Here is a 24315-nt window from a genome sequence, read left to right as displayed (position 1 = left end):
GTGAATGACACTAAAATAAACTTCAGGAAATTTTGTAAAGCTGGATTAAGGCAAGCAAATACTAACTTATCCTCGAAGGAGCTTTAGATATGAGGATTTTCCTGTGTATTGTTAGTGATTATAATGCTAGAAAGGCAGGTAATATGGGTATCACCTTCACCACAATTGGTGCATTTAGAAACCTTATTATTATAAACTTTTAAGTGCAGACATTTCAACCTGGCTGCCAAATCCAGCTGTTAGCAGAAAAACCTCTGTGAAAGCTATCAGAATATGATTTTGTACCCCACAATTGTCACTCACACTCAATTTACACTGGTTTCTCGTGCTGGCTTTGCTGACATATTCTGTTTACAACATGTTTTGATTTTATAGACACATGTAAAATTAATTTATAGCTCTCAATATGTGCAGAGGCTTTCCCTACCTAGGCTGACTTTTGGGAAGTCAGGAAAAAGGTGCCAGACATCTGCCAGAATTTTTGATTCACATTTTATTTGACAGGAGATCCTAAACTGATGATTTCTTGAGGTCAGACAGTATTTTACACTTGTTACTCATTGGAGCAGTCAAAACATTAAAATATTTAAATTAAAATAGACTAACTAATTTTGGTGGTCATCGCTCATGGCAGTGAGAGTTATCTTGCTACAGCTTTCCTGGAAGGCATCTATTAACAATCAGCAGAGATATAAATTTTATATGTTGTCACTATTAGTGTGAAAAGGTGAACTTTCTCCAGCATAACAGCTCCTAAGAACATCTACTTATCTACTCTCCAGTAAAGAATTCTAAAAATTAAACTTTCCAATAGTTTGCAGACTAAAGCAAAGGTTTCAAAATCTTAGGCTACTTCTACATAATAAAAATGCATCATTTTTTCAGATGTAAGGTCCACTTCATATCCCAGGACAAATCCAATGTTAAATAACTATAAATTCAGCTTAAGGAAGGACATTTTTTTAAAGTCACTATTCCTACACTTGCAGTAATCAAATTTGGAGCCACTTAAAGTGCCATTGTAAGAAAAAGGGCCTCTGATTTTTCTTGGAAATTTTTCTTGGAAATGTGTGAAGATCTATAGTCTGTGGGGTTGCTTTTTTTTTTTTTTTTTCATTCCTGAAAGTTTCTTTTCAAGACTAGAACCCCATTTGTTGTGGCATAAAGGGTTCAGCATGCCTGGTAAAATTTGAGATTAATTATATCCTGGTTTTGTGATAGAACTTTCATATCATATCTACAGTGTTTGGGGACGTCAGGCAATAAGATGTACACAGAATACGATTTCAAAATCCATAAATTCAATGAAACAGCCTTGATAATAACTAAATAGCATATTGATAGTATATTATTAATAACAAATCTGAGAATCTGGTGTGTAGCTCACAGAGGAATAATTGACCAACACATGCAGCTGGGTGGACCATACATGTCAGTGGTATGCTGTAGTTAGCTAACTGTGAAAATGAGGAAACAGGTCTAAAATTAGCAGTTACAGGTCTTCCACTATTTTACTGGTTCCCTAGAGAGCACCACAAAAACAAAGTAATGGTTGAATGTTATAAAATATCTAGAAATAATCTTCATGAAACCACCACATTCGCCTCTAGGAAATGGTCAGATTTCACAGATTGATTTAATGAAACCACCAAATTCATCTCCAGATTTCAGAGGCTGACTTTCAGAAGTGTATGGTATCTCCATTTCTCTGAGATTACACTGGTTTTGGTAAAATCACCTGCTGTTTGTGATTCTCACAAGTCCAGCCAACTCAATAAAGATGATGGCAGTTTTTCTCTAAGTCATCATTATTTCTCTGTGATCCAACTTCTGTTCCAGCCCAAAACACTGGAACCCTCCTTAGTCTGAACAAGTACAACCATTCCTGCCTTTATAAGAGCTTTATAAGAGTTTGTCAATATTTAGCACATATACAGGCAAAAAAATAAAAAAAAAAAAAAAAAAGGAAGTCAAAATCCTTTTAAATGGCATGGAATGGGGATTTGGAATGCTGCCTGCATGCTGTGGTACAGACTTTCATCCTAACTAATATCCCTGTGAATGATTTGGGATTACTGAAAAGTTATATAAGATGAAGCCCCATATTAATGGGTGAAAACATTTTCAGCAGAAACAGCAAATACAATTTCTGGATGTAAATTAGAAGTAATATTCCTTCTGTGCCTTAGACAAAACATGTGCAGCCTCACTTTTAACTTCTGAGGAGAATCTTCTTTTTTTTCCAGAAGAAAGAAATGGGCTATGGCAGCATGTTCCCCACAGGTCTCCTGCTTTCTTTCTGTTTCTCTGCTGCAGAAGCCAGCACACGTGTGGCCACTCCTGCCGTGTGCTTGGCAAGCACCAGAGCACAGATGCCAAGCTCTGGAATGCTTTTTCCAGGACTGTAGCTGTCTGCCTGGCTGGATTTCCTCATACTCCAGGCTGGCCCCACATTTGGCTGCCAAGAGTACTGAAGGAGTTGCCAACAGGACTGGTGTCAGGATTAGTCTGGTTTGCTGAGCTAGCCTTCAGGATGCTGTGATCTTTCAACTTTCCTTTCACAAACGGAAAAAAAAAACCCAAAAAAAGATAAAATCTTTTTTGTGTGTTTCAGAACAGAATTCTAGAGGGGTGGCTTGGGGTTTTTTTATTTTAGAGCTCCTTTTTCAAGGGAATTTTGTGGTGGCAGAAGAGAAAATGCCACATTTATCTGAGCTGTTAGAATACATACAGAAAACTACAAATGTACAAATTCTGACTTCATTTTTTGAGCAGGCCACAGATTTATCAAGTTCCTTCCCCAGTTTTCCCATAAGTAAATGGGAGAACCATACTGCTTTCTGGATTTCTTCAGGACTGGGTATCTTGAATTTAAGTTGACAACAGGGCAAACAGCTTCTTTGTGTGTTTAAACAAGTCACATTGTTCAGTTTCTGACTAAAGCAGGAATACTAAAGAATACTGAGACAGAGACCTTTCTTTGCATCTGGAACAAATGTACTAATCCAAACTTCTTTCTGAATGTTTTATATGTATCAGATAATGGTGTTGCTCCATTCCATATGGGAAGCAGACTAATTTGCACAGAATAATAAAAGTAGGGAAATGCTTCCATCAGTAAATTTCCTAGGAATAGAAGGGGTAAAAGATTAAGAAGCAAAAATGCTCAAAAAATGAAGATCAGGGATGGAGGAAATAGAAAAAAGGAAGTAGCACAACCTGGATCAGGGAGGACTGCATTTGGAGACAGCAAGGTTTAAACCTTGTGGTCTTGAGTGCAGATCACATCACAAGACCATTTCGAAACTTGGGCCTGCACTTTGTGCCCCAGAGACCTTAAACCAGCTCTGGAATGAAGCAACACTTGACACGTATTAGAGGGAAATGTAAATTTTTTTCCAGAGGCAATGGCAAGGAAAGAACATTGAGAAGTACAAAACTCCACCCTACGATTAATTTAAAGACTGCATAAATCCATTTGTTACATTCGTTCTTCCTAGAAAAAAAGAAAGAATCAAGTGGGATAAACATTCCAGAAATACCTTCTTATTCTTCTACTTTCTTTTTCTTGTTTGGAGAGGATAGGATAAACGACTGACCTTTTAATTGATCAAAAAGGTTTAAAAGAAAGAAGTGAATTTCAAAAAATGTGGGGAGGTGTCTTTGGGATGGGCAAGGGAGACAATAATGGATTAAAAGAATGCAAAACACTTTAAGGCATTGTGAGGTGTATTAGTGCCATGTCTGGAACTGGGGGCACGAAAAGTGTCTGTGAATTATTGGGTAAACATCAATAAACTTCTCATTGCTCTGAGAAGTTCTGCTGTATGGTTCTAAAAGTTCCTTATCCAAACCAGCCTGGTTTGCAGGCATAGCTCTTCTTGCAGTTCATGTCTATTGCTTGTTGCTGTCAAAAACAGGAACTAGAGAGGCAAAAACAAACAAACAAACAAAAAAAATGTGCAAACACTGTCACCATTTTGCTAAACACATATATTTAACATATCTCTCCAACAATTATAGAAAATTGTGAAGAAACATCTGCAGGACGAATGCTAGTAAAATGATATCCATCTCCAAGCTGTGAATTCTTCACAAAACTGTCAAAAATCATCACAGAGAGATGAAATATTTTCTCTCCTTGATTTGATGTAGGCTACACAACAAAAGAAAAGTCCAAAATAAATTTGGACTTTTTTTTTTAAGAGTACTCTTGAATTTAGCAAGTAATAAATGAGTTCAGAAACAGTACCTTTACAGATTAACAGATTCAATATTTAAAAAAAAGATATGACCACAAAATTAGCCCTGTTCTTTAGTGGTGCATGATACAGAGTACTGCATTTAGTCTGAAATTAATAAGCAGGCATATAATCATATGAATTTCAAAATTTTAAATGCAGCTATCTCCTGTTACAGAAGTGGGAGAGTTTTTATTCTACACCTCTAGAACTCTGGATGTGATTTTGCTTTCCTTTATTTGTCTACAAGATGGAAATTAAAGGCACATTCTGTATTTGCAAAACAATTCCATTTGAATTTTTGAAAAACATTTTCAGTGAAGCCTGACTTTGCTTTCTCCTAGAAGACAAAGTAAGCAAAGCTCAAGGTTAGAAGCACGTCCTTGAGCTTCTAAATGTCTGGTTTGCTAAGACCTTAATAAAATTCTGCAAATGAAAAATACTTTGCATACATTAGCAATGGAATAAGAAAACAGCAACAGTTATATCAAACACAAGGAGAAAACCTCCCACAATTTCCTGTCCCTCTGATAGTCACAACAACCAAATGGAACATGGAAAAGGGGAGAAGATTTTTAAAAATATAAGAAAATTGCAGATGCATTCCAATTTGCTTGTGCAATCCTAACGAATCTAGTGAGCATTTTGGAGATAGTCACTTAACTTGAATGTTGTACTATGCACATTTGTTGCTGTGCTTTGTGCACTCTGGACTTTCTTCAGGACTTGTGATTAAATCTAGCTGCTCTCAAGACTTCCTTCTTGATAATAAAAAATTCAGCCTTTTTTAACAAGCCTGTGACCTTCTCAGGTGCTGTGGTTGTGGTTTTGCTGAGTCCTCACTAAAAAAATTCATAAATACTTAAATTTAGTTCCACTTGAAAACATCTAACCACTGCATAATTACAGTACAGTGTGGCCCAAATAATCTGTGAATTTGTGGTTGTGGAACATCCCAACAGACATTTCATCCCTGAGCTGTGGGTCAGGTGAGATACATTTTCCTTAAGCATCCAGACTAAAATTTGTCTCAAAAGGAAAAATAACCATTTAATTCTTTTTGCTGGATATCAGTTGTCTGCTTTTATCACTCAACTCACACAATGCGTTACATGCCAAGTCAGAAAATTTAAATCAAAATGCTGTCTTTGGGATGAAGTGGTGGGGTTTAGTTTTAATGATTTTTGTTGGGTTTTTTTGGTGAGGTTTTTTGTGGGTTTGTTTTTTTGGTTTTTTGTAGTGGGGGATTTTTTGTTTGTTTGTTTGTTTGTTTTGTTTTGTTTGCTATTTAGGGGTTTTTTTGGTTGGTTTGTTTTGGGGGTTTTTTTGGGGGGTGGGTTTTTTTGTGTTTGGTTGGGTTTTTGTTAGTTTATTTGGGGTGGTTTGTGGGTTATTTTTGTGTGTGTGGTCTTTTGTTGGATTGGGGTTTGTTTGTTTGTTTGTTTTGAGTGGTTTGGTGTTTTGGGGTTTGTTTGTTTGTTTGTTTGGGTTTTTTTAGTTCACACAGAAATTACTGTACATTAGAGAGTAGTTATATAGTAATTTTTTCAAAAGTACAGTCATACAAAGAAAAACAAATGTTAATGAAGTTCTTAAGGGAAAAAAGGTAGCTATTTCCCACAGCATTTTCTATTTCTAGAATGCTATAAATAAGTCTGACTGTCACAGTTGGATCTCCTTTTCTTCCTGGAGATTTCATGTTGGAAAAAGAGAAGCCTGTGAAATAATTCAAAATAATTCATATCTACACAACTGTGGATTCTTTGGGACTCTTTCTACTTCTGCTGGCAAATGGAAGAGTGAAGTATCAGGAACACAGATATTATTAACTGGCTCTTCAGGCAGCCAGATTATAAGGGAAAATATAGACAAAGGTAATAAATTTATAATGGAAAGCTGGATAAGGACACCAAGCCTCCTGTCTGCGTTTTGTGGCTCCTGAAGCTGGGAGTTTCTCTTCTTTCTTCCCCTTCTGACCAGGAGGCAAAATGTGCTCCAGAATCAGTGACAGAATCTTTTCAGTTCACAGGTGTAGAATCAGAGCAAGGCAGAAAAGCCAAATGCTCTCCAGAACAGTAAAGATGTGAGTGGAGAAAAAGGTCTTCATTTTATTCTACATGTGTCTGGAAAAGGGGAAAATTTTGTGTGTGTGAGTTTGATGGGGAATTGGGCCAAAATCAAAGTGTTTCTCAGAGGGTTATGGGGGATGCAGTTCAGCCATGAAAGGGACTCACCTGACCACACTGACTACAACATTACCAGGCAGATGAAAATAAAGACAGACAGATAAAATTAATTTTGCGTATAATCTGCGACAATTGTAGGTCTTCTGAGATTTACAAACCCCAATAAAGAATGGAAATTATAGTAAGTAAATATATAGTCTAAAAGGGATGTAAAGGTTATAGATTACACATAATAAAAATGGATCTTAGTGCAAAATACGTGCACCTGAGGTGGCTGTCTGCTGCTTTTTGGGTTGGTTTTGTTTGGGTATTTTCCTTTTTTCAGAACAGCTGAACACAGATGGCTGGCTGGGAGAAATGAGAATTATCTTGCCTTCGCATTTACTTATCTACAACAGACAGTGGGGGGGGGGAAGGGGGGAAAAAAAGAGAAAGAAATATGCCAGATGTGCTTCTAGAATATTAATGTGAAGGAAACTGCAACAAATGTTGACATTTTGGCATTCAGAACATTGCTCTGACTGGGGTCTAAGTGGTGAAATGTCAACATTCTTCACTTTCTCCTAGTAAAATATTTGCTATAAAATGTAAATGAAGACCAAAGAACTTTTTCCTTACATTAGCTTGCCAAAACATCTGGATTTGTGTTTATATTGGTTGGCATCACAGGGCTATCCTTCAAAGAAACCAGTTTTTATTTTCTAATTCTTCATGGAACTTCTCAAACATAAAATGCTTTTCTGAATAATGCAATATTGTCTGACTATGGGAGAAAACAAATGTAAAGTTAAAAAGTACTAGCTGAATCTACAGGAGGCTTGTGTGAGAGCAGGTGAAATATGGAATGATACAGAGCAAAAGCTACCTGTGAGGCTCAAAAAACCACCCAAAACCAGCTAATGTTCATACAGAACTTACTTCATCAGCTGCTGGATAATTTTAATGTTAAAAAGGATCAATTTAAAGATTTTTTTTTTCTGCTATTGCAAGAAGCAAATCTAGCACTTTTTTCTTTTTTTGTGTGTTTTCATCTTCCAAAATGTGTTTTCAAGAAAGCATGACACAAAGAAAGCATTGTTGCAACTAAATTTGTATATTGATATTTATATTTCAGTGATTATAAGAGCTTTCAGTTGGAGTCCTACATATCTGATGTGTGTTCGCACAGCAGGCAGCATGACTGAAAATTACTACCAGCAAGCAATAATAAGAATGCAGACAAAAATCATTTAGAAAAGCCAAAATTTTCTCAGTGATTTTCAGCCTCACTCCAGGGTTTATCTGCATTCAGAATTAGCTAAGTGTTAAGCTAACAGTGTATTCTTTCTCCGTCTCTGCATTCATTACAGCTTAACTGAGCCAAATATTTCCCTTTCATGGCCGGACTTTATTGGCAAATTAGGCTAAACAGCCTTGTAATGGTGGGAGAAGAAAGTAGTTACTGATTATTTTTTTTTTTTTCAAAACTTAGACCCTTTAAACAAATAATTAATCAAACCAAAACAATAAAATCAAAGCAGCAATTCCTCTTTGAAATAAAGTTTATTATCAAGAAAAGTATACTACATGAAAATTTTCCTTTTTGTTTTCTTTTTTCAGAAAGTAGTATTAGTGGCTTATTCATTTAGTGACTACAAACAGTCATCTGATGGCACGACTGGGGTTTTTTCCATTCCCAAGATACTTCTTCAAAGCATTTTAATGTGCTTAATGTACATGTGTATACATTTTTGTATAAAAATTAGGAATATACTGCTGGGGTCTGTTAGTCTGTTTATTTTACATGTGTATATTTATATGAGGAATACTTTAGTTATAACACTTCACATCAGTGAAAAATTAACTTCCCAGTGTGTTTTTATACAGTTGGTCTTCTATTATTGTTACAGTCAGAGAAGGGGCTGTAAAAATGGCTTTGTTTATGAGCTTACCAGTCCCTGTGTGTCTTCAAGTCACTGGGAAGTTACAGTAATGGCTCTGTAGTTAAAGAATATATTTACAGAATATTTTTAGTCTTTCCCTGAGGGACACCAGCACCTATTTTTGCAGCTTCTAAAATGCTTTGTGCTGAAAGAATTCCAGCTTAGCATAAACCAGTGTTTCAATTTATTAGGAGCACTCCAGTCAAGAATAAAAGATACTTCAGACTGTGGGCATCTTGATTCAAAGACAGTGAGATTCACTCCATCTGTTAACTGGCCCTAAGGCTGTGAAGTTTAGGAGATTATTTTTCCTGCTATGGAGTAGTCAACAAAGCATGTGTGAGATATGCTGGCAGTAGAACACACACAGGGACACTTGTACCACTTGCAGACCTTGGTTTGAGGCAAAGAAGTAGATAAAGAGCTCAGATTAAATCAGACAAAGCTCAGGTTTAGACAAAGGGAAAATGAGAGCTGAAATGAGAGCCAAAGGAGGAAAATTTCACTGCCATTCACAGGTGAGTGACAGCTGACTGCTGGCCTGCTTGGATGCAATTTCCAGTGAGGAGTCTGAAGACAGTTATTGTTTCTCATATAAATATCTTTTTCCACCACAGCAGATAACCAGTCTGGGCACTACCTGAGTTAAATTAACATTTCCTTATAATAGAGCATCTATTGTATCATACATTTCTGCAATTCTTTTATTGTGGGTTTTGTGTTGTCTTTGTTACTGTTCACTTTGGACTCCCTGGAAAGGAGAAAAACTGGGTTTTTTTTCTTGCTTTATTCTTGTTTTTTCATGTTGGTTTCTTTCTTTTAGAAACTACCATTATGTAACTGTTAGACACAATAAGCAAAAACTTTAAATACCCCCTTTTTTTGAACACATGGTAACCTGTGCATGCAACAGGAGCTGCAATGTTTTGAAAAGGATCCCAAAGCAGAATTAATATATTTTTTATATACAGATATAGACATACACCTATACAAAGACACGTGTGCAGCTCTTCTGCTTCAAAACACCATGTCAGAAATTACAGCTGGAGATCTTTCAAGGGTTGTAAAGAATTGTAAAGAATTTTTTTGGACTCACCTACTGAAGCATACGTAGGGCCAGGAATATGATCAGGTGAATATATCCTCTGGAGATCACAGTGCAATAATTAATTGTCTCTGTACTTCATTGTGCCTTTTGCAGCTCTGCCTCACTGTATATTTTTTTCTTGTCATGACACTTGAGGTGAAATAGTTTCCTCAGATTTCTCTGAATATCCTTTCTGTAGGGCAGAGATACAAGTAAGTTGAAATTGATGCTGAAACAAATCAACAGCAGCAAAATTAAAAGTGGATGATGTTAGAGCACTTATGGACAGAGACACTACAGAATCAAAGTGAAAAAAAAAAAAGGCAACAGGGAGACCTTCTGTTTTGATAAAGGAAAATGAAATTAGGAAATTCAACACTTCACCCCAACCCACCAGGCCAGAAAGCCAACAGCCTTAGACCTTATCAGAGCACTGGGTCAATTGCAGTCCCTTCTCCTCTCTGCATCACCACCTTCCTGTCTCTTCGGGGCAGGACCATGCGCTTCAGTATTTTAATTTCTTATAAAAATATCATCAGAAGCCAGAATACTCAATCCCTAGATCTCACTAATCAGTACTTTATTGACAAAGTGGAAAATCCTTGTAGAGATGAATGCTCCCAAATGATCTGGTAAGTAACAGAAAGCTTTCCTGGATAATCTTAGTGTAAGATGCTTATTATTCTCTCAGCATTTGTGACATCTCCTCACAAAGCTTGGCCACTCCATCCCATTCATGAAGCAAATCAATTATTCCTCTCAACTGAAAGGGTTTCACTTTATTCACCAAATGAGCATCTCTTATAACCTAAGTGCCTTTTTCTGCATTTACGGAGTTAATTAACAACACTTTCATCTCAGCAAGTGAAAATCCCTCCTTTTGATAACTCCCTCAGCCTGTTCCCCTGTGAAATCTCTGTTCCACAAAGGCCTTTATGAACCAGACTGTCATAACAGCAGATTTAGAACAAACATCCCTAAAAACTTCTATTCAAACCTGCTGTGTGAAATAGTAACTCCAAGGCTCTTCTTCCTACTTTATTTTCCTTTGCCAAGGGCTCATTCCCTCAGAAAAGGTGATAAATTATCAGTAATGAGGGACTTCAATGGTAATTTTTCAGTTATATATGTATGTATATAAAGGGACATAAGGGAGAAGCAACAGTAAGGAAAAAAAGAAGCACAGCACTAAAACTTTTCCAAATTAAACTCTTATCTCTCTTATCTATACATATTTTACAGCCCTAAAGATGGAAGGCTTGTAAATAAAATGTATCTCTATGCAATTGCATAAAATTATGTGACTTCAGGCAATTTTACCTGCACATAGGAAGTTGTCTTGTAAAATGTCCTCAGAACTCACTAAAAATCTTCCAGGATAATATCTTTTTTTATTTTAATTCGAGGTGATGTGGTGAAGTTACTATTTTTAGCGAGCTAAAGGGAAAATGTGCTCATTAATTGTAAAACTGCTTGTATCCTGCTCTGGAAGCAAAAGAGAAAATGTTCCGAGGGCCCGACCCAAAAAAAAAAAAAAAAAAAAAAAGCCAAAATAAATGAAATGCTGCCCTCTTCTGATTAAATTTGATCTTAGAAGTAGCTGCCCTTGCAATGAAAGGTGATACATGAGAAAAAGACTGAACTGACTTAAAAACTGGACTTGGCAAGTGGATGAACCCTCTACAGGGAATGCAGTGGGAAACTTCCACAACTCCTGTGTGGCAAATAATGTCCCAAATCAAAGCAAGAGATATGGGGAGCCTGAATAAAAGCAACTTGCACTGCACATGTCTATTTTTGGATAACAAAAAGTGTGGCATGTAATGAGACCAGCAGAGAGATGAATTAAAGCACACCTGGCTTTAACTTTTTCACTGGTAACTCCCACTGACTAAGTTCTGGCATTTTCAATTCTTTATATTAATAAAGTAATTCTTTAATTGCAAAATATGAGTGGGACACTGGTTATAGGTTAAAGCACTTTGCAGACCTAGAAGCATAAAAAGATTCAAAAATAAGATCAAAGAGAAATATGTCCATGTTGAGCCACTTCTCTGATTAGTTTGACTGTTTTGATCACAACTTCCTTACAGAGTATTTTGCACCAAACTGACATTTTACTGACAATTTACCATTGTTCCAGCTGTAAATTACCATGTACTCTGAAAATCTGACTGCTTTTCAGACAAATTGAACACAAAACAAAACAAACAAAAAGCAAAACAAATGAACAAAACTTACCAACACAAAAACCAGCTGGCACAAAAGAATCTTAGCCATCCTGAACACCTGCATAGCTAATAGTCTAGAAAATATTTTTACCCAAATGCCAAAACCACAAAAAACTCATCAACATCAATCAAAACAAAAACACAAAAAACCACAAGAAAACCAAAACCAACCAACAAGAAATCAACCCAAAAAACAAATAAAACAAACCAAACAAAAAAAAACCCGAACCAAACCAACAAACAAAAAACAAACCAAAAGAAACAAACAAAAAAACCCACCCCACATCACAAAAAAACCCCAAACAAACAAACAAACAAAAAATTTGGCAAGTAACCTGAGCTTGAGGATGGAGGTCATTCCAGCCAACAAGGCAATCAAAAAGCTCTCAGTCCAGATTTAAACTTAAGATTAATGAAAACAACACAAAATTTTGATTTTCTAAATTTTTTTAAATTGTGGACAAGTTGAGACACATCCCTGAAAAGTTGTTAATTGTTGCCTGAAGCAACGACTTTTAAAAAATTTATTATGGTAATACTGAAGAATAACAGTTTAGCTGAAAACAGAGATTTTGAACATTGATGTTGAATATATCACGAAGGCTTGGAGTTTTTACAATATTATAGAAATATTATAAAATAATATTGTTAAATATATATTTTTATATTTTAAAAATATAGAAATTATATATATGTATAATGAATATTTTTATATTTCATTTTATATGAAATGAGCTTTCATTTTGAGGTTGAATTGTTATTATTGACCATTTCTGACTCCTTTAACGCAAAACTTCCCATCACACAAACTCCTGTGATTAATAACTTAATAACAAGCCCTTGGCAATTAAAAAGGAATTTGGGGACGCCTCTAAATGAAAGAAGAAAAAAAAGCTAAAAATGTTTAGTGCAGGAATCTGTGTGGGCTTAACACATTTTATCAAAATTGCATTTTCTATCAGTATTTCTCTATTTTAAGCATATTCTTCTTTTCCTCTGGCTGGAAAAGCAGAATCAGCTTTTTCTCCAAGAGCAGCGCACCATGGTTCATATGGTTATTTTAATATAGATGATATATTACGAATTTTAAGCAGATAAAGTACTTGTCAAGTATCGGCATAGTACAACCCGCAGATCTTAAAACCCTTTTTAATACAAGAAAATATGAGCCTAGTCTAGAAATTTTCGCTTATATCCCTTGTTATCCCTTATATCTCTTGTTAGCCCTTCATTTGTTGAGTGTTATCCCTTTATATGTGGAGTGTTTCTAATGTTTATTTTGTTTTATTTTTATAGTTTTTATTTCCGGGCCCTCGGTACCACCATGGCCCCTCAGGGACACAGGTCCTGGCAGATACAAGCGCGTCCCACAGGATTTCCCCCGGCAGGGAGGGACGGACAGGGGTCAGATCCATCTCGGAGCAAGGCTCTCTCCCTCTCGGTTCCCGGTGGAACCCGGCTCCGTGACGGGAGGAGGGCACAAGGACTCGGCGGAGCGCACCAGGACCTGGCGGAGCGCGGGGTGGGTACTCAGCTGCCAGGACCTGCCCGGGGCGCTACGCGCATGCGCCTTCCGCTTCCCTCACCCTCACCAGCCTCCCCTTCCTTATCTTCCTTTTCCTTTTCCTCCTTCTCCTCTTCCTTTTCCCCTCCTGCTGCCCCGCCGCCGCCGCCATGGGCAAGCTGAACGTGGTGATGCTGCGCTACCTGTCCCGGGAGCAGTTCAGGGTGCTGACCGCGGTGAGCGGGGCCGGGCGGGACTCGCGGGCGGTGCCGCTGCCGGGCTGGGGCTCCGGGCTGGCCTGGCGTGCTGCGGGCCTGTGTGTGCTTCGGCCTCCCGGGGACTGATAAAGGCTGGGGACTCTGGGGATGGCCAGGAGTCGCTGAAGATAACCCACGGGATCCCTGGGGATGAGTCCCGGGGGTCGCTGGAGATGCCCGGTGGGTCTCTTGGGATATCCAGTGGATCGCTGGAGATGTGCGTGTGGCCTTTGGGGATGCACGGGTGGTGCCTGGAGGTGCCCGGGTGGTCCCTAGGGATGCTCCATGGGATCCCTGGAGACACCCGGGTGGTCATCAAGGTCATTAAGCATCACCAGCGCCTCTGCTCTCTCCACTCCCCGTGGCTGGGACTGAAATTTAACCAGCCACTCATCTTCTGTCTGTTACTGAAAAAATCCCCAGGCTGGGTTGTACATAAGCTCCCAAGGGGCAGTCATGTATTAAAACCTGTGTTGAATCTTAAAAACATAAAAGGTTAGGTCCTAAAATCTGTAGTCTCTTAAAGCTGCATCCTTGAAAAGGGATTTTGCTGTGATATTTCACTGTTGAACTCAGGGCTAACAAATCTAGTTTTATTTACTCTTTTAGGTGGAAATGGGTATGAAGAACCATGAAATAGTCCCTGCTAGCTTAATTGCTTCCATTGCCAGCCTTAAACACGGTGGCTGTAATAAAATCTTGAGAGAGTTGGCGAAGCACAAACTCCTGGCTTATGAACGAACTAAAAGTGAGTTTGGGTTTTATGTTTGTGTGTCCCTTTCTCATTCTATCCCCAGTGTCTCACAGGTCCTGGCAGATACACACACAGGTTGGGATGTAGGAGTGGCCAGAGCCTTTGCTTTGCCTTCTCTTGGGCTTTTCCTGGGAATGTGGGTTTGTGCAGCACCAGATGCTGTGTCTGCTTGTGCCTGTGGAGCTGACAGGCAGAAAAGAGATCAGCAGTTAGCTTCCTTCTTTGCACAGAATCAGGTGGAAAGGATCATCACTTAAAGCAAGCAGCCCAAATTAATTGTATCCCCACTCAGACTGCACAATCCTTGGGCATTTCACCCCCTCAGGAACAGCTGCTGAAGCAGTTTGTGTTATCTGCCATGTGGCAAAGTTGTGCAGGTCTTTCCCCATTTCATTCTCAGCCTTTCAGTTGCATCTGGCCCTGCAAACATTGAGGGAGTCTGTGGGAAATACCTCTCCCTTCCTTTTATCCCAGTTTTTCAGAGGATTAAGGGTTGCTCCAGTTCAATTTAAACATCTTCACCATTCAGTCAGATTGGTCTGTTAAGAGGCAAGAGGTGGAATATTACTTGGGTGTTGTGTACTGCAAGCTGAAACAAGATTAAACTGAGATGTTTTAGATGTGATGTATGCATAGTAAGGAGTGAAATGTTTTATTTTTCCCTAGCTGTGCAGGGTTATCGGTTAACTAATGCAGGATATGATTACCTGGCTCTGAAAACTCTCTCTTCCCGACAAGTCATCACTTCTGTGGGAAACCAGATGGGTGTTGGCAAAGAATCAGGTAAATAAAACAACATTTTTAATATTTTTTTTTAAGCAAACACATTTGTATTGGTGCAAATATTTTGCTAAAACCTAGGTGATTTTTCCTCTGGATAGCCACATCAGTTCATCTGTCAAACACTAAGATTTATGGGCCACTTCTGGGTTAGTTTGTATATTTATTCACAAGAGTGTGATTATATTTTGTCCATTTTTTCTGTTCTTAGTTCATCAAGGTGCTTTGCAGGCAGATGCTGCTTGTGTAGTGCTTTGTGAAGAGTGTCAAATTTTAACAAAAATATAATTTCAGCTTCTTCATCCCACTTCAGAATAAGGCAGTAAGGTAAAATAAGCTCAAAACGATTGGAACACTGTCTTGTAAATTTAACCGCCGTTACTAACAGTGCCAGAAATAGTGAAAAACGAGGTTACAAACTTGCACTGAACTTTTCCAGCTTAGATCATTTCCCTGCCTTGTCTTCTAGATATTTACATTGTTGCCAACGAGGAGCAGCAACAGTTCGCGCTGAAACTGCACCGGCTGGGGAGAACCTCCTTCCGCAACCTGAAGAACAAACGCGACTACCACAAGCACAGGCACAAGATGTCCTGGCTGTACTTGTCCCGGATAGCAGCCATGAAGGAGTTTGCCTACATGAAGGTAGGTGGCCCCTGACACAGTGTCACAGTGATGTGTCAGGCTGGAAGATGCCTCTCAGGCTGTCTGGTGATCAGTTTCTCTTTGCAATAGGATTTATGCTTTATTTTCTCTTTCCCCTGATGGACTCAGAGTATGCATTTCAGCCACTTTCAGTGCTATGTGTTCTGTACACTTCCCAAAATTAAGCTTTGCTGTGGGAATCACAAGGAACAGGAGGCAGGTGGCATGAGAGAATTTCAAATTGACAATGTTATTTATGGGTAGATAATCTCCATATAGATATGTATCACCAGCTCTGCAGTTCTTCCTTTAAAATTTATACCATAAGCAGCTGTAATTTCTTAATATTATTTTTTCATTTACTGCATTTTCAGTTGTTGCTTGGCTATTGAGGGAAATTTTTTAGTCTAAAGTGGTGTTCTGATCTAAAATGGCACACTTTGTCCTGCACTGTGGGAGAAGATTTCATTTCCAAGCATATATTACTACTCTCAAGAGTTCTGTACTTTTTTACTTGCTTCAAAAATTACAGATAGTGTAGAGAGATTGAAAGATGATAGCTGAAAACTAATTATTTATAGAAAACTAGTTTTCCTTTCTCCTTTTGTGCTAGTCAGGAGTAGTATGTACATGAAATATGATTTGCTTGTTCTCTGAAAAAGGAGCCATGATGGGCTGTACCAGTGGCTCCCACAGAGAGAGAGAGCTAATTTAGAACTAAATTTCATTTTGAACTTCTGTATTGATGCAGCTGGTCCAACTGGTAAAGGATCATGTGGTGAGAACTTGTAGCAATATAATTGTTGGGGTCAGTTTCCCTGAGCAGAGGAATCCTGGGGGAGGATTAATTTTGTGCTGAAAAGCAGTAGTAGCTTAATACTTTAACGACAAAAGGTGTATTGATGTTGCTTTAACTTAGGATTCTATCTTAGAAGAATTCACTGGTAACAAGAGAATGAGTAAAAAGATAATGAACCCGTGAAAAAGTTAAATGAATCAAGTGAAAAACTAAATTTGTGCTAGAAAAAGAAAACAGGAGAGCTTCAGAATAGAATAATCTACTTCTGCTTAATCTTAAGTATGGTGTAATGCTGATTATTAATATTTAAGAATTAACTTTTGTCTTCACTGCAACTCAGTGTAGATTGACTAATCTGGCAGAACTTTGTTCTGTGTTGCTGTATTGTTGCTGTATTGAGAGCAGCTTAGTTTGGAGCTCTTTCCTATTGCCCCATTTCCACCCCATTTCCAGTAATCTGCTATTGGTTACTCGGGCTAATGTACCAGAGGAGATTCTGTGGTTTTTCCATTCTGTTGTGTTTTTCTTCAGATGCACAATAATTAAACTGTAAGCAGTGCATGCAGTCTCTAATCTTAGGGATTTAATTTGTCTTTGCAGTGAAAGTTCAGAGGCTGTGAGGCTGTTCTCCTTTTTAAGGACATGATTTGAGCAATGCATGCTGCTACCACAGTGATATGTACTGCTCATCTTAGGTGTGAGTTTGTCAATAAATGTAATGATTCTGTAACTATTTAATTTTAATTCTTTAATGTTTTGTCTCTTTCCAGGCTTTGCATGACAGAGAATTTCCTGTCCCAAAGCCCATAGACTACAACAGGCATGCAGTTGTTATGGAACTTGTTGATGGATATCCTTTGTAAGTAGTGAAGCTGGAACGCTCTGTGTTACAGAGACCCTAACAACCTTAGGAAAGGTAACAGGGTTAGGGTTTTTCCTTGTTTTCTATGCACAAATTGCACATTCTATATTGTTACTTCATATATAGAGTATTGAATATACTCTTTTATACTCCTTTGTGTTCTGAGCTCCAGTTTGTGATTCTTCCTCTATTAATTCCAGTGAGTTTATAACTCACTGTTGTAGAACTTCTGAACTTGCATAAAATACCAAGTATAAACTGGTTTTGCATCTTTGAGAAAGACTATTTTGCTTGATTTTCCCAGCCTCTAGAAATACTAAATATTATTGAGGTTTGTATGTGAAGGGTTGGTTTGGTTTTGAATGCAAAAGGCCTATATACTTGATACAGTATAGAGTAATCCAGGTCTAATCCAGAAATTTAAAGTGTCTTTTTATGGAACAAAGCAGTCCATGCTCTTGTGTGGTATTCAGGATCTAAAGTGGGCAGTGTAATCAAAAGGGAATTAATTCCCAAGTGTAACAGTTGCAGAGTAACATGGAGAAGACTTCACTGTATCCTATCTCCCCACGTTCATTGGGTAAATAATTCCACATCCATCGTGTAAACAGAGCACTTCAGAACATTGTTGAAGTCTGCAGTGGAAGTTTACTCTTTTTTTCTTTTCCTAACATAATCTAGAAATATGTTTTTGTAAAAGAAAATTGTCATGTGGCATTTGAATTCCAACAAGAAGACATAGTTCCTACTGACACCATAAGATTACCTAAAACAGGAGAGACACAAAAGTTTGCTGCTCCGTTATTTAATGCATTATGGCAGCAGTGCTCAGTGGTGAGTGTGAGTTTAGCTGAGGTTTAGCCTGGGTATGAGGAGGTATCTTCTCTTCTTGAGTACAGAGAGGCAGTGGCACAGATGACTCAGGAAGGTTTCACAGTCTCTCTCCATCCCTGGAATTTTTCTGTCCCAACTAGACAAAGCCCTGAGCACTCTGGTCTGATCTCAGATTTGACTCAGCTTTGAGGATGATGCTAGACCAGAGACCTGAGGGACCTTTTAATTTTAATTCTGGCATACTCTGACATTCCTTCAGATGTATTTTGTATACTTTGTAGTTTTTACTTAGGTTTTCAAGGTTCAGAATATTTTATTTTACTTTTCAGGTGCCAGGTGCACCAAATAGAAGATCCTGCTGCCGTCTACAGTGAATTAATGGATCTGATTGTCAAACTTGCCAATCATGGCCTGATCCATGGGGATTTCAATGAGTTTAATCTCATCTTGGATAATGACGACCATGCCACTTTGATTGATTTCCCTCAGATGATGTCAACATCACATGCGAATGCTGAATGGTAGGTTCAGATTCAAAGGTGTTTTTAAGGTGAATCTGACAAATGCTGATGACAGAAAACAGTCAACCATAACTTGTTTCAAAAAGTCTTTTCCTGATTCTTTTTCCAGCATTGTTGTCATGCAGCACAAATAATGTTCCAAAGAAACAATGAGTACAAATGTAGAAATTGGTTCTCAGAGATAATAATGTTTTCCAGTTAAGGAGTAAAGTGCATCCAGTTTCTCTTCCTAGCCTTTTGTCTTGGGATCACTAATAGAAATTATTTTCAATTAAAACCAGTAGAAGACAAGAAACGTAGGGTAAAAGTTTGTTATTGCAGTAGACTTCATTGATTTTTTTTGTTTGTACAATTTTGTATTTTCACAGGTATTTTGACAGAGATGTTAATTGTATTAAGGAGTTCTTTAAGAAACGCTTCAACTACGAGAGTGAGCTTTTCCCAACATTCAGAGACATCAGGTAGAAAAGACCAGATGAATTTGATTTTCTACATATGGCATTAGTGTTGATTTTCTGAGAAAAATGGGCACCTGTGAGTGAATTTTTAAAAAAAAAGGCTCAACTATGCAATTTTAAATTATATTTTTGTGATTCCTACCGTGTTTTCTTCAACCAAGTTACTGTAAGTGGTTTTCAAAAGCTGAAGTGTGTTTTAAAATCCTGTGCTGCCTCCTTTGTCTTTTTGTAACAAAGGAAGAGATAGCAATCTGAAAGTTTGATCCAAATGGTGAATGTCCAGAAAATGTTCCCAGGCAGTGTCAAACTGCCTGTTTGACAGTTCTGCTATATTGTGGATAATTTGGGTTTCAATTTTAAATTTATTTTTAAAATGCTTGTAAATATGCTGACTGCCTCTTCAAGCATTATTACATTCAAAATTTACTTTACTTTGCCCCTTTGGCAAAGTAAAGTAATTTTTCATTTATTCTGAGACCAAAGCTGTTTGAATTAAAGCAGTTTTATTTGGTTCTGAGCACTTTTCCTGAGGAGTTCCACGTCAATCAGTCTCAATGTGTCAGACACCTTATTATTCTGTTTGCTTAAGCATAATTTGATCTTCAAACCAAACAATATTCCTACTAAAGTAAAAAAAAATCCTCTAAATAAACATAAGTGCAGGTAGTAGAGGTGGAATAATTTTCTGTAGGAGTTTTTTCCTTCCAGATTGCATTCTGTTAATATTTCACATAAAGCACAGCACTAGCATGTGGCATTTAGTGTGTTTCAACAGAGTATCCTCGTTATTAATAGTACATGTAATTATGGTCTAGCTTGATTAGCACTTTTAATCCATAATGTAGCATATTGGCAAGTTGATAATTTAGCACATTACAAGAAAACATTCCTCTTTCACAGGAGAGAGTGTTCTCTTGATAGAGAGATTGCTGCCAGCGGCTATGCCAAGGAAATGCAGGAAGATGGTGAACTGCTTTACCCCCCAGGTTCTGACGAGGATGACCACACTGAGGTGTTAGAACTTGCAGGAGATGCCGAGAATGAGCTCAGCTTCTTCAGCAAAGATGAAGAGGACAGTGAAGACTTCTCGTGTGAAGTGGGTGATTTCTCTGAAGGCAGAGCCTCTGACAATGCCCTGAGCAGCAGTGAGGAAGAGGCTGATGCAGCTGAGAGCAGTGAAAATGCACAAAGACTGAGTATGGCAGAGTTGAGTTCAGCCTTGGAAACAGATGAAGGGCCAGCTGTGACTTGGAGGTCCAGTGAAGATGCAGAGGGTTCTGCAAATACTTTTTTTAAGGACAAAAGTATAATTGAAAATGCTGCTGAAGTGAAGAATCAGGCAGGTCAAGGAGGGTGCTGTGAGGGTGAGGAGGATGAAGACAAGTGCCCTGAGCTGGTCAACTCATCAGCTTTAAATGAGGAATTCAGGCATTACAGGTAAAGATTCTTACTCAGTATCTAAAGGGTGAATTCCTCCCCATAGTAAATGTAAGTCTTTCAAGCAGCTCAAGGAGGGCTGCTCTTCAGCTGCCCTTGTTTAAACTGAAAACTAAAAATTCAATTTATTTTGAAAATATTGCAGTGAATACATTTCCTATTAGTCTCTTGATTCTCCAGCTGTATAGTAGTAACTAATAAAAAAACAAGTCTTGCACTTAATTCAGGGACCAAACTATTTTCCATGCTAAATTTTCTTCTCTTTTTAATTATTTTAGTTAATATTGATAGTGAAGGAGTTTGTGATGTTCAAATACTACTTCTAAATAGCTTTATGACTAAGTTTCTAATTCAAATACTCTGTGTCAAAGCCAGATTGTTCCACTGCTCACTCAGCTGAAGTTGGCAAGAACAAGCTTCTTGGGCTATATTATTAAAATACATTGTACTGTGTGTTGTTCTGGCTTTTAATTCCTTTCCTGACACACTTATAAATTCCTGCTTGCATTCAGACTAGCCCCTTTTATGTGAAATCCTTGTCTCTTGAGCCCACCTTGTACCTGGATGCAGAGATCCAGTTCATACTCCTCATCTGCTCCTGCTTTGCAGTTAAACGACTTGTCAAAACATTGATGCAGGATGTCAAATGGTTTTGTTTCAGTGCCCTGAGGCAGCACCTTGTGTGCTTGGTGTTTATGTGGCTGTTGTGCAATAAATTGTTCCTTTCATAGAGTGCCTGTCTTGAACACCCAGTGTTAGTATTTAAAATAGAAACACTTTGTATCACTTGCATGTTGTACTCCGAGATTTCAGGTTATAGACCAGAAAGTGAAGCCTAAAACACCATGCTCATAAAGGCAAACGATGTTTATCTTGCCAGTGGAATAACACATTGATTTATGTGTTTTAGTAATGAAGAGTGCACTGTTCCTATTGCTGGGCACAGAACAAGGACTAAAAGCATCACATCAGTCAGAAGTGTTGGGAGCTGTTCAACCATTCCTCCGGTAAATATTACTGTTGTTGTCTAATTTACCCTCTAATTTACCCTCTAATTACCATCTAATTTACCCTCAGACCACCTTATACTGCACAGAGCTGTTAGCACCTATTTCTGAAATTGTTCTCAGGCAGAAATTATCTTTAAAAAGACTGTTACCATCTACCTCTCCAGTTTGTATTCCACATTTAAGTAGGACTGATCCTGCTGTAATTCTTTGCAGGGAATGATTGCCAGCACTCTGCTTCATGCCTTGTTCTTTTTTCTCTCATTGAAGTTCCACGTCAGCATTAACAACTCTCATTTACCCAATAACAGGCTAATTTATGTTAATATATTTAGTGCACTAACAGCATCAGTCCATTCATTTTTGTTGCTAGCCATGATTATTTTACTTTTTATTTTGAAAGCAGATGCTTGAGTCAAGATTTAAATTGGCCTTTCTCACCTGACTTCTTAGAGATTTCTATGAACTCACCTTTAATAGTGATCTCTTCGGCAATTTGAATTTGTCTTTCTGCATTATATAAATAAGTATATTTTCAGCAGAATTTTATGTATTTTTCTTTAACCGCAGACCACACAGTAGGTGGTAGATCTACCTCTGCCACGTTTTTTAAAGTGAATACTTATTTTAAAGGGAGAAAAGTCCAGTGTTCTTTGTTCATTACGTACTCACAATAGAGATTAGAGTTCAGAATGAAGCAGAGCTGAAAGTAACAGTAACAAAACTCCATGAAGCTGCTGCAGTTTGATGGAAGTGGCAGTCACCATTGCTGTTCCAATGTTTTGTGCTGTACAGGCACCAGACAGTCCTGACCTTGTGTATATTAATAGGAGAATGCCTCACCATGGAAAAACTAGGGGAGGAATTGCAAATCACTGCTGACTGCCCATCTGTCTTAGCCCCATTCATCTTAAAGAGTTGTAGCTTTTCATTACAATCATCCACTTTTTGTCATGTAAACTTTAGAAAAAACAAGGTGCTAAAAAAAACCAAACCAGGCACAAACCAAATGATTACTGCTGGATGTGAAATGTTAGAATACATTTTAGGTTCTTGTGGAGGGCATATGTTTTGCTCCAAGAGGTGATGGTCCTTTATCATCCCTCTGTAAGCATGCTTGAATTCGAAAGTAGGATTTAAAGTGCTGTTTATTAGAGCTTGGACTATCAAAAGACAATGTCAGAGATAACCAGATACCTGTCTAGGTGCTGTGAGTCCTGGGGATGTAGCATTGAATACATACAGCACTCCGTGCAGACTTTGTCCAGAGCAGAGAATCTCCCTTTTTTATTATTTTCTTGCAAGGAAACAACTCTTTTCATAATTTCTCCAGTCAAGATGAACATCATGAATGCTCATGTTGGTCCTGAAAAGGTACTGTCTTTGTGTCCTGTGTTAGTGCTGAATGATCTAAAGAAGCTCTGATGCTGAATTGTTTGTTTGTAGGAGCTGGTGAAACAGAAGGTGAAGCGACAACTGACCAAGCAGCAAAAGTCTGCGCTGAGGCAACGGCTGCAAAAAGGGGAGGCAAATATTTACACCAAACAGCGTCGAGAAAACATGCACAACATTAAGTCAAGCTTGGATGCAGCCAGTTTCTGGGGATAATTTATTAATGCTCCTGTGGAACATGAGAAATGTATAAATCTGAAAGAATTACGCTAATTTACCTTTTATATAAAGGAGCAATCTCTTCTATGCAAACCAGATGTTTTTCTGGCAACTAATAAACCTCATTCTCGTTCCTCTGATTTTGACTGTGAGATTGTGTTTTGTGTTTCTAGTCAGAACCCTTGACTGTAATTTACATTGTATCAGCAGTACGGGTAAGGATTGTGACAGTAATTTTCAACAGTATCTCATAATTGAGTCATAGTGTCTTTGTTGTGTGGAGGATTACTCTTAAGAGGGAACGAAGAAAACAAATTTAAAATTAGTTTTTGCAGTGATGCTGAACTTAAAAACATGATCAATCCATATGCCACATATGCATTCTTTGAAGGTGGCATTTGTCATTTATGTTTTCCTTCACTGCAGTACTTCTTCCCACAAGGATTTTAACTGAGCCTGGCTGCCTTCTCCTCTCTGTTCACCCTTCATTTAATTCCCCTGGGCAGCTTAAGGCTGCAGATTGTGCTTGTGGGGAATGATCACGGAGCAGATTCCAGGCCTCCTCACCACATTCTATCCAGGAAGCAGCAGCTGCTCTGAACTGTAATTTCCATACTGTTACAACTTCTGTTAAAACATGAATGTAACTTCCCACTTTTCTGTGATTTTACCCCCAGTCACCTTCCCATGCTTGGGTAATTCTGAATTTAGTTATTTTGTACTTGAAAAATGCACTGGCATTCTCTGGTGTAAAGCATTTAGCCTTTAAAAGATGCTATTAACCCAGATCCTGTAGTATTTATTTTACTAATTTTTGTATAAAGATAACCTTCTTGGTTAGATGACTCTCCCACTGCAGAAAGAAGGGAATCATACCCTGGGTTGCACTGGAGCACTTGGGGAAAGCAATAAAGTGTTTTGGCAATGAAATAATGATAAGGAATAGGGAACCTTTTATCTGCATAGTGAAAGAAGCCCTAATTCATTTTTTCTGTTTAATTGTTAAGGGAAAAACAAAACAAACCCCCAAACAAACAAAACATCAAATAAGACTAGATTCAAAGTAACTGAATATTTACAAAGAAAAAATAATGAAGGTGTTGTGATCATGGGGTGGTTTAGTTACCAAACTAGATTTTCCCCCTAAAGCTTTTTGCCACATTCAGTGCCTAGAGGACA

At 38.0% G+C, this 24315-nt stretch overlaps 1 protein-coding gene across 2 annotated transcripts; it reads left to right on the top strand.

Annotated features, from left to right (window-relative positions):
* Positions 1 to 13236: 13236 nt before the first annotated feature.
* On the top strand, positions 13237 to 23276 carry LOC146424234 (serine/threonine-protein kinase RIO2-like). Of its 2 annotated transcripts, none has more exons than XM_085043661.1 (10): positions 13237 to 13407; positions 14038 to 14176; positions 14849 to 14965; positions 15432 to 15607; positions 17177 to 17265; positions 18432 to 18623; positions 18992 to 19084; positions 19982 to 20518; positions 21429 to 21545; positions 21578 to 21704. In XM_085043661.1, the coding sequence occupies exons 1-10, from the start codon at positions 13342 to 13344 to the stop codon at positions 21582 to 21584; spliced, it is 1533 nt and encodes a 510-aa protein (XP_084899787.1). In that variant the 5' UTR covers positions 13237 to 13341; the 3' UTR covers positions 21585 to 21704. The 2 variants fall into 2 exon arrangements, with proteins under 2 accessions (XP_084899787.1, XP_084899786.1); XM_085043660.1 differs by lacking the exon at positions 21578 to 21704 and adding an exon at positions 22972 to 23276 and having other exon boundaries at positions 13238 to 13407; positions 21429 to 21525.
* Positions 23277 to 24315: the final 1039 nt, after the last annotated feature.

Source organism: Lichenostomus cassidix, chromosome Z, assembly GCF_008360975.1.
Source record: "Lichenostomus cassidix isolate B80296 chromosome Z, HeHo_3.0, whole genome shotgun sequence".
NCBI classification, from domain to species: Eukaryota; Metazoa; Chordata; class Aves; order Passeriformes; family Meliphagidae; genus Lichenostomus; species Lichenostomus cassidix.
The sequence above is the reverse complement of the archived record's forward strand: the minus strand, read 5'-3'. Positions and strand labels throughout refer to the sequence as shown.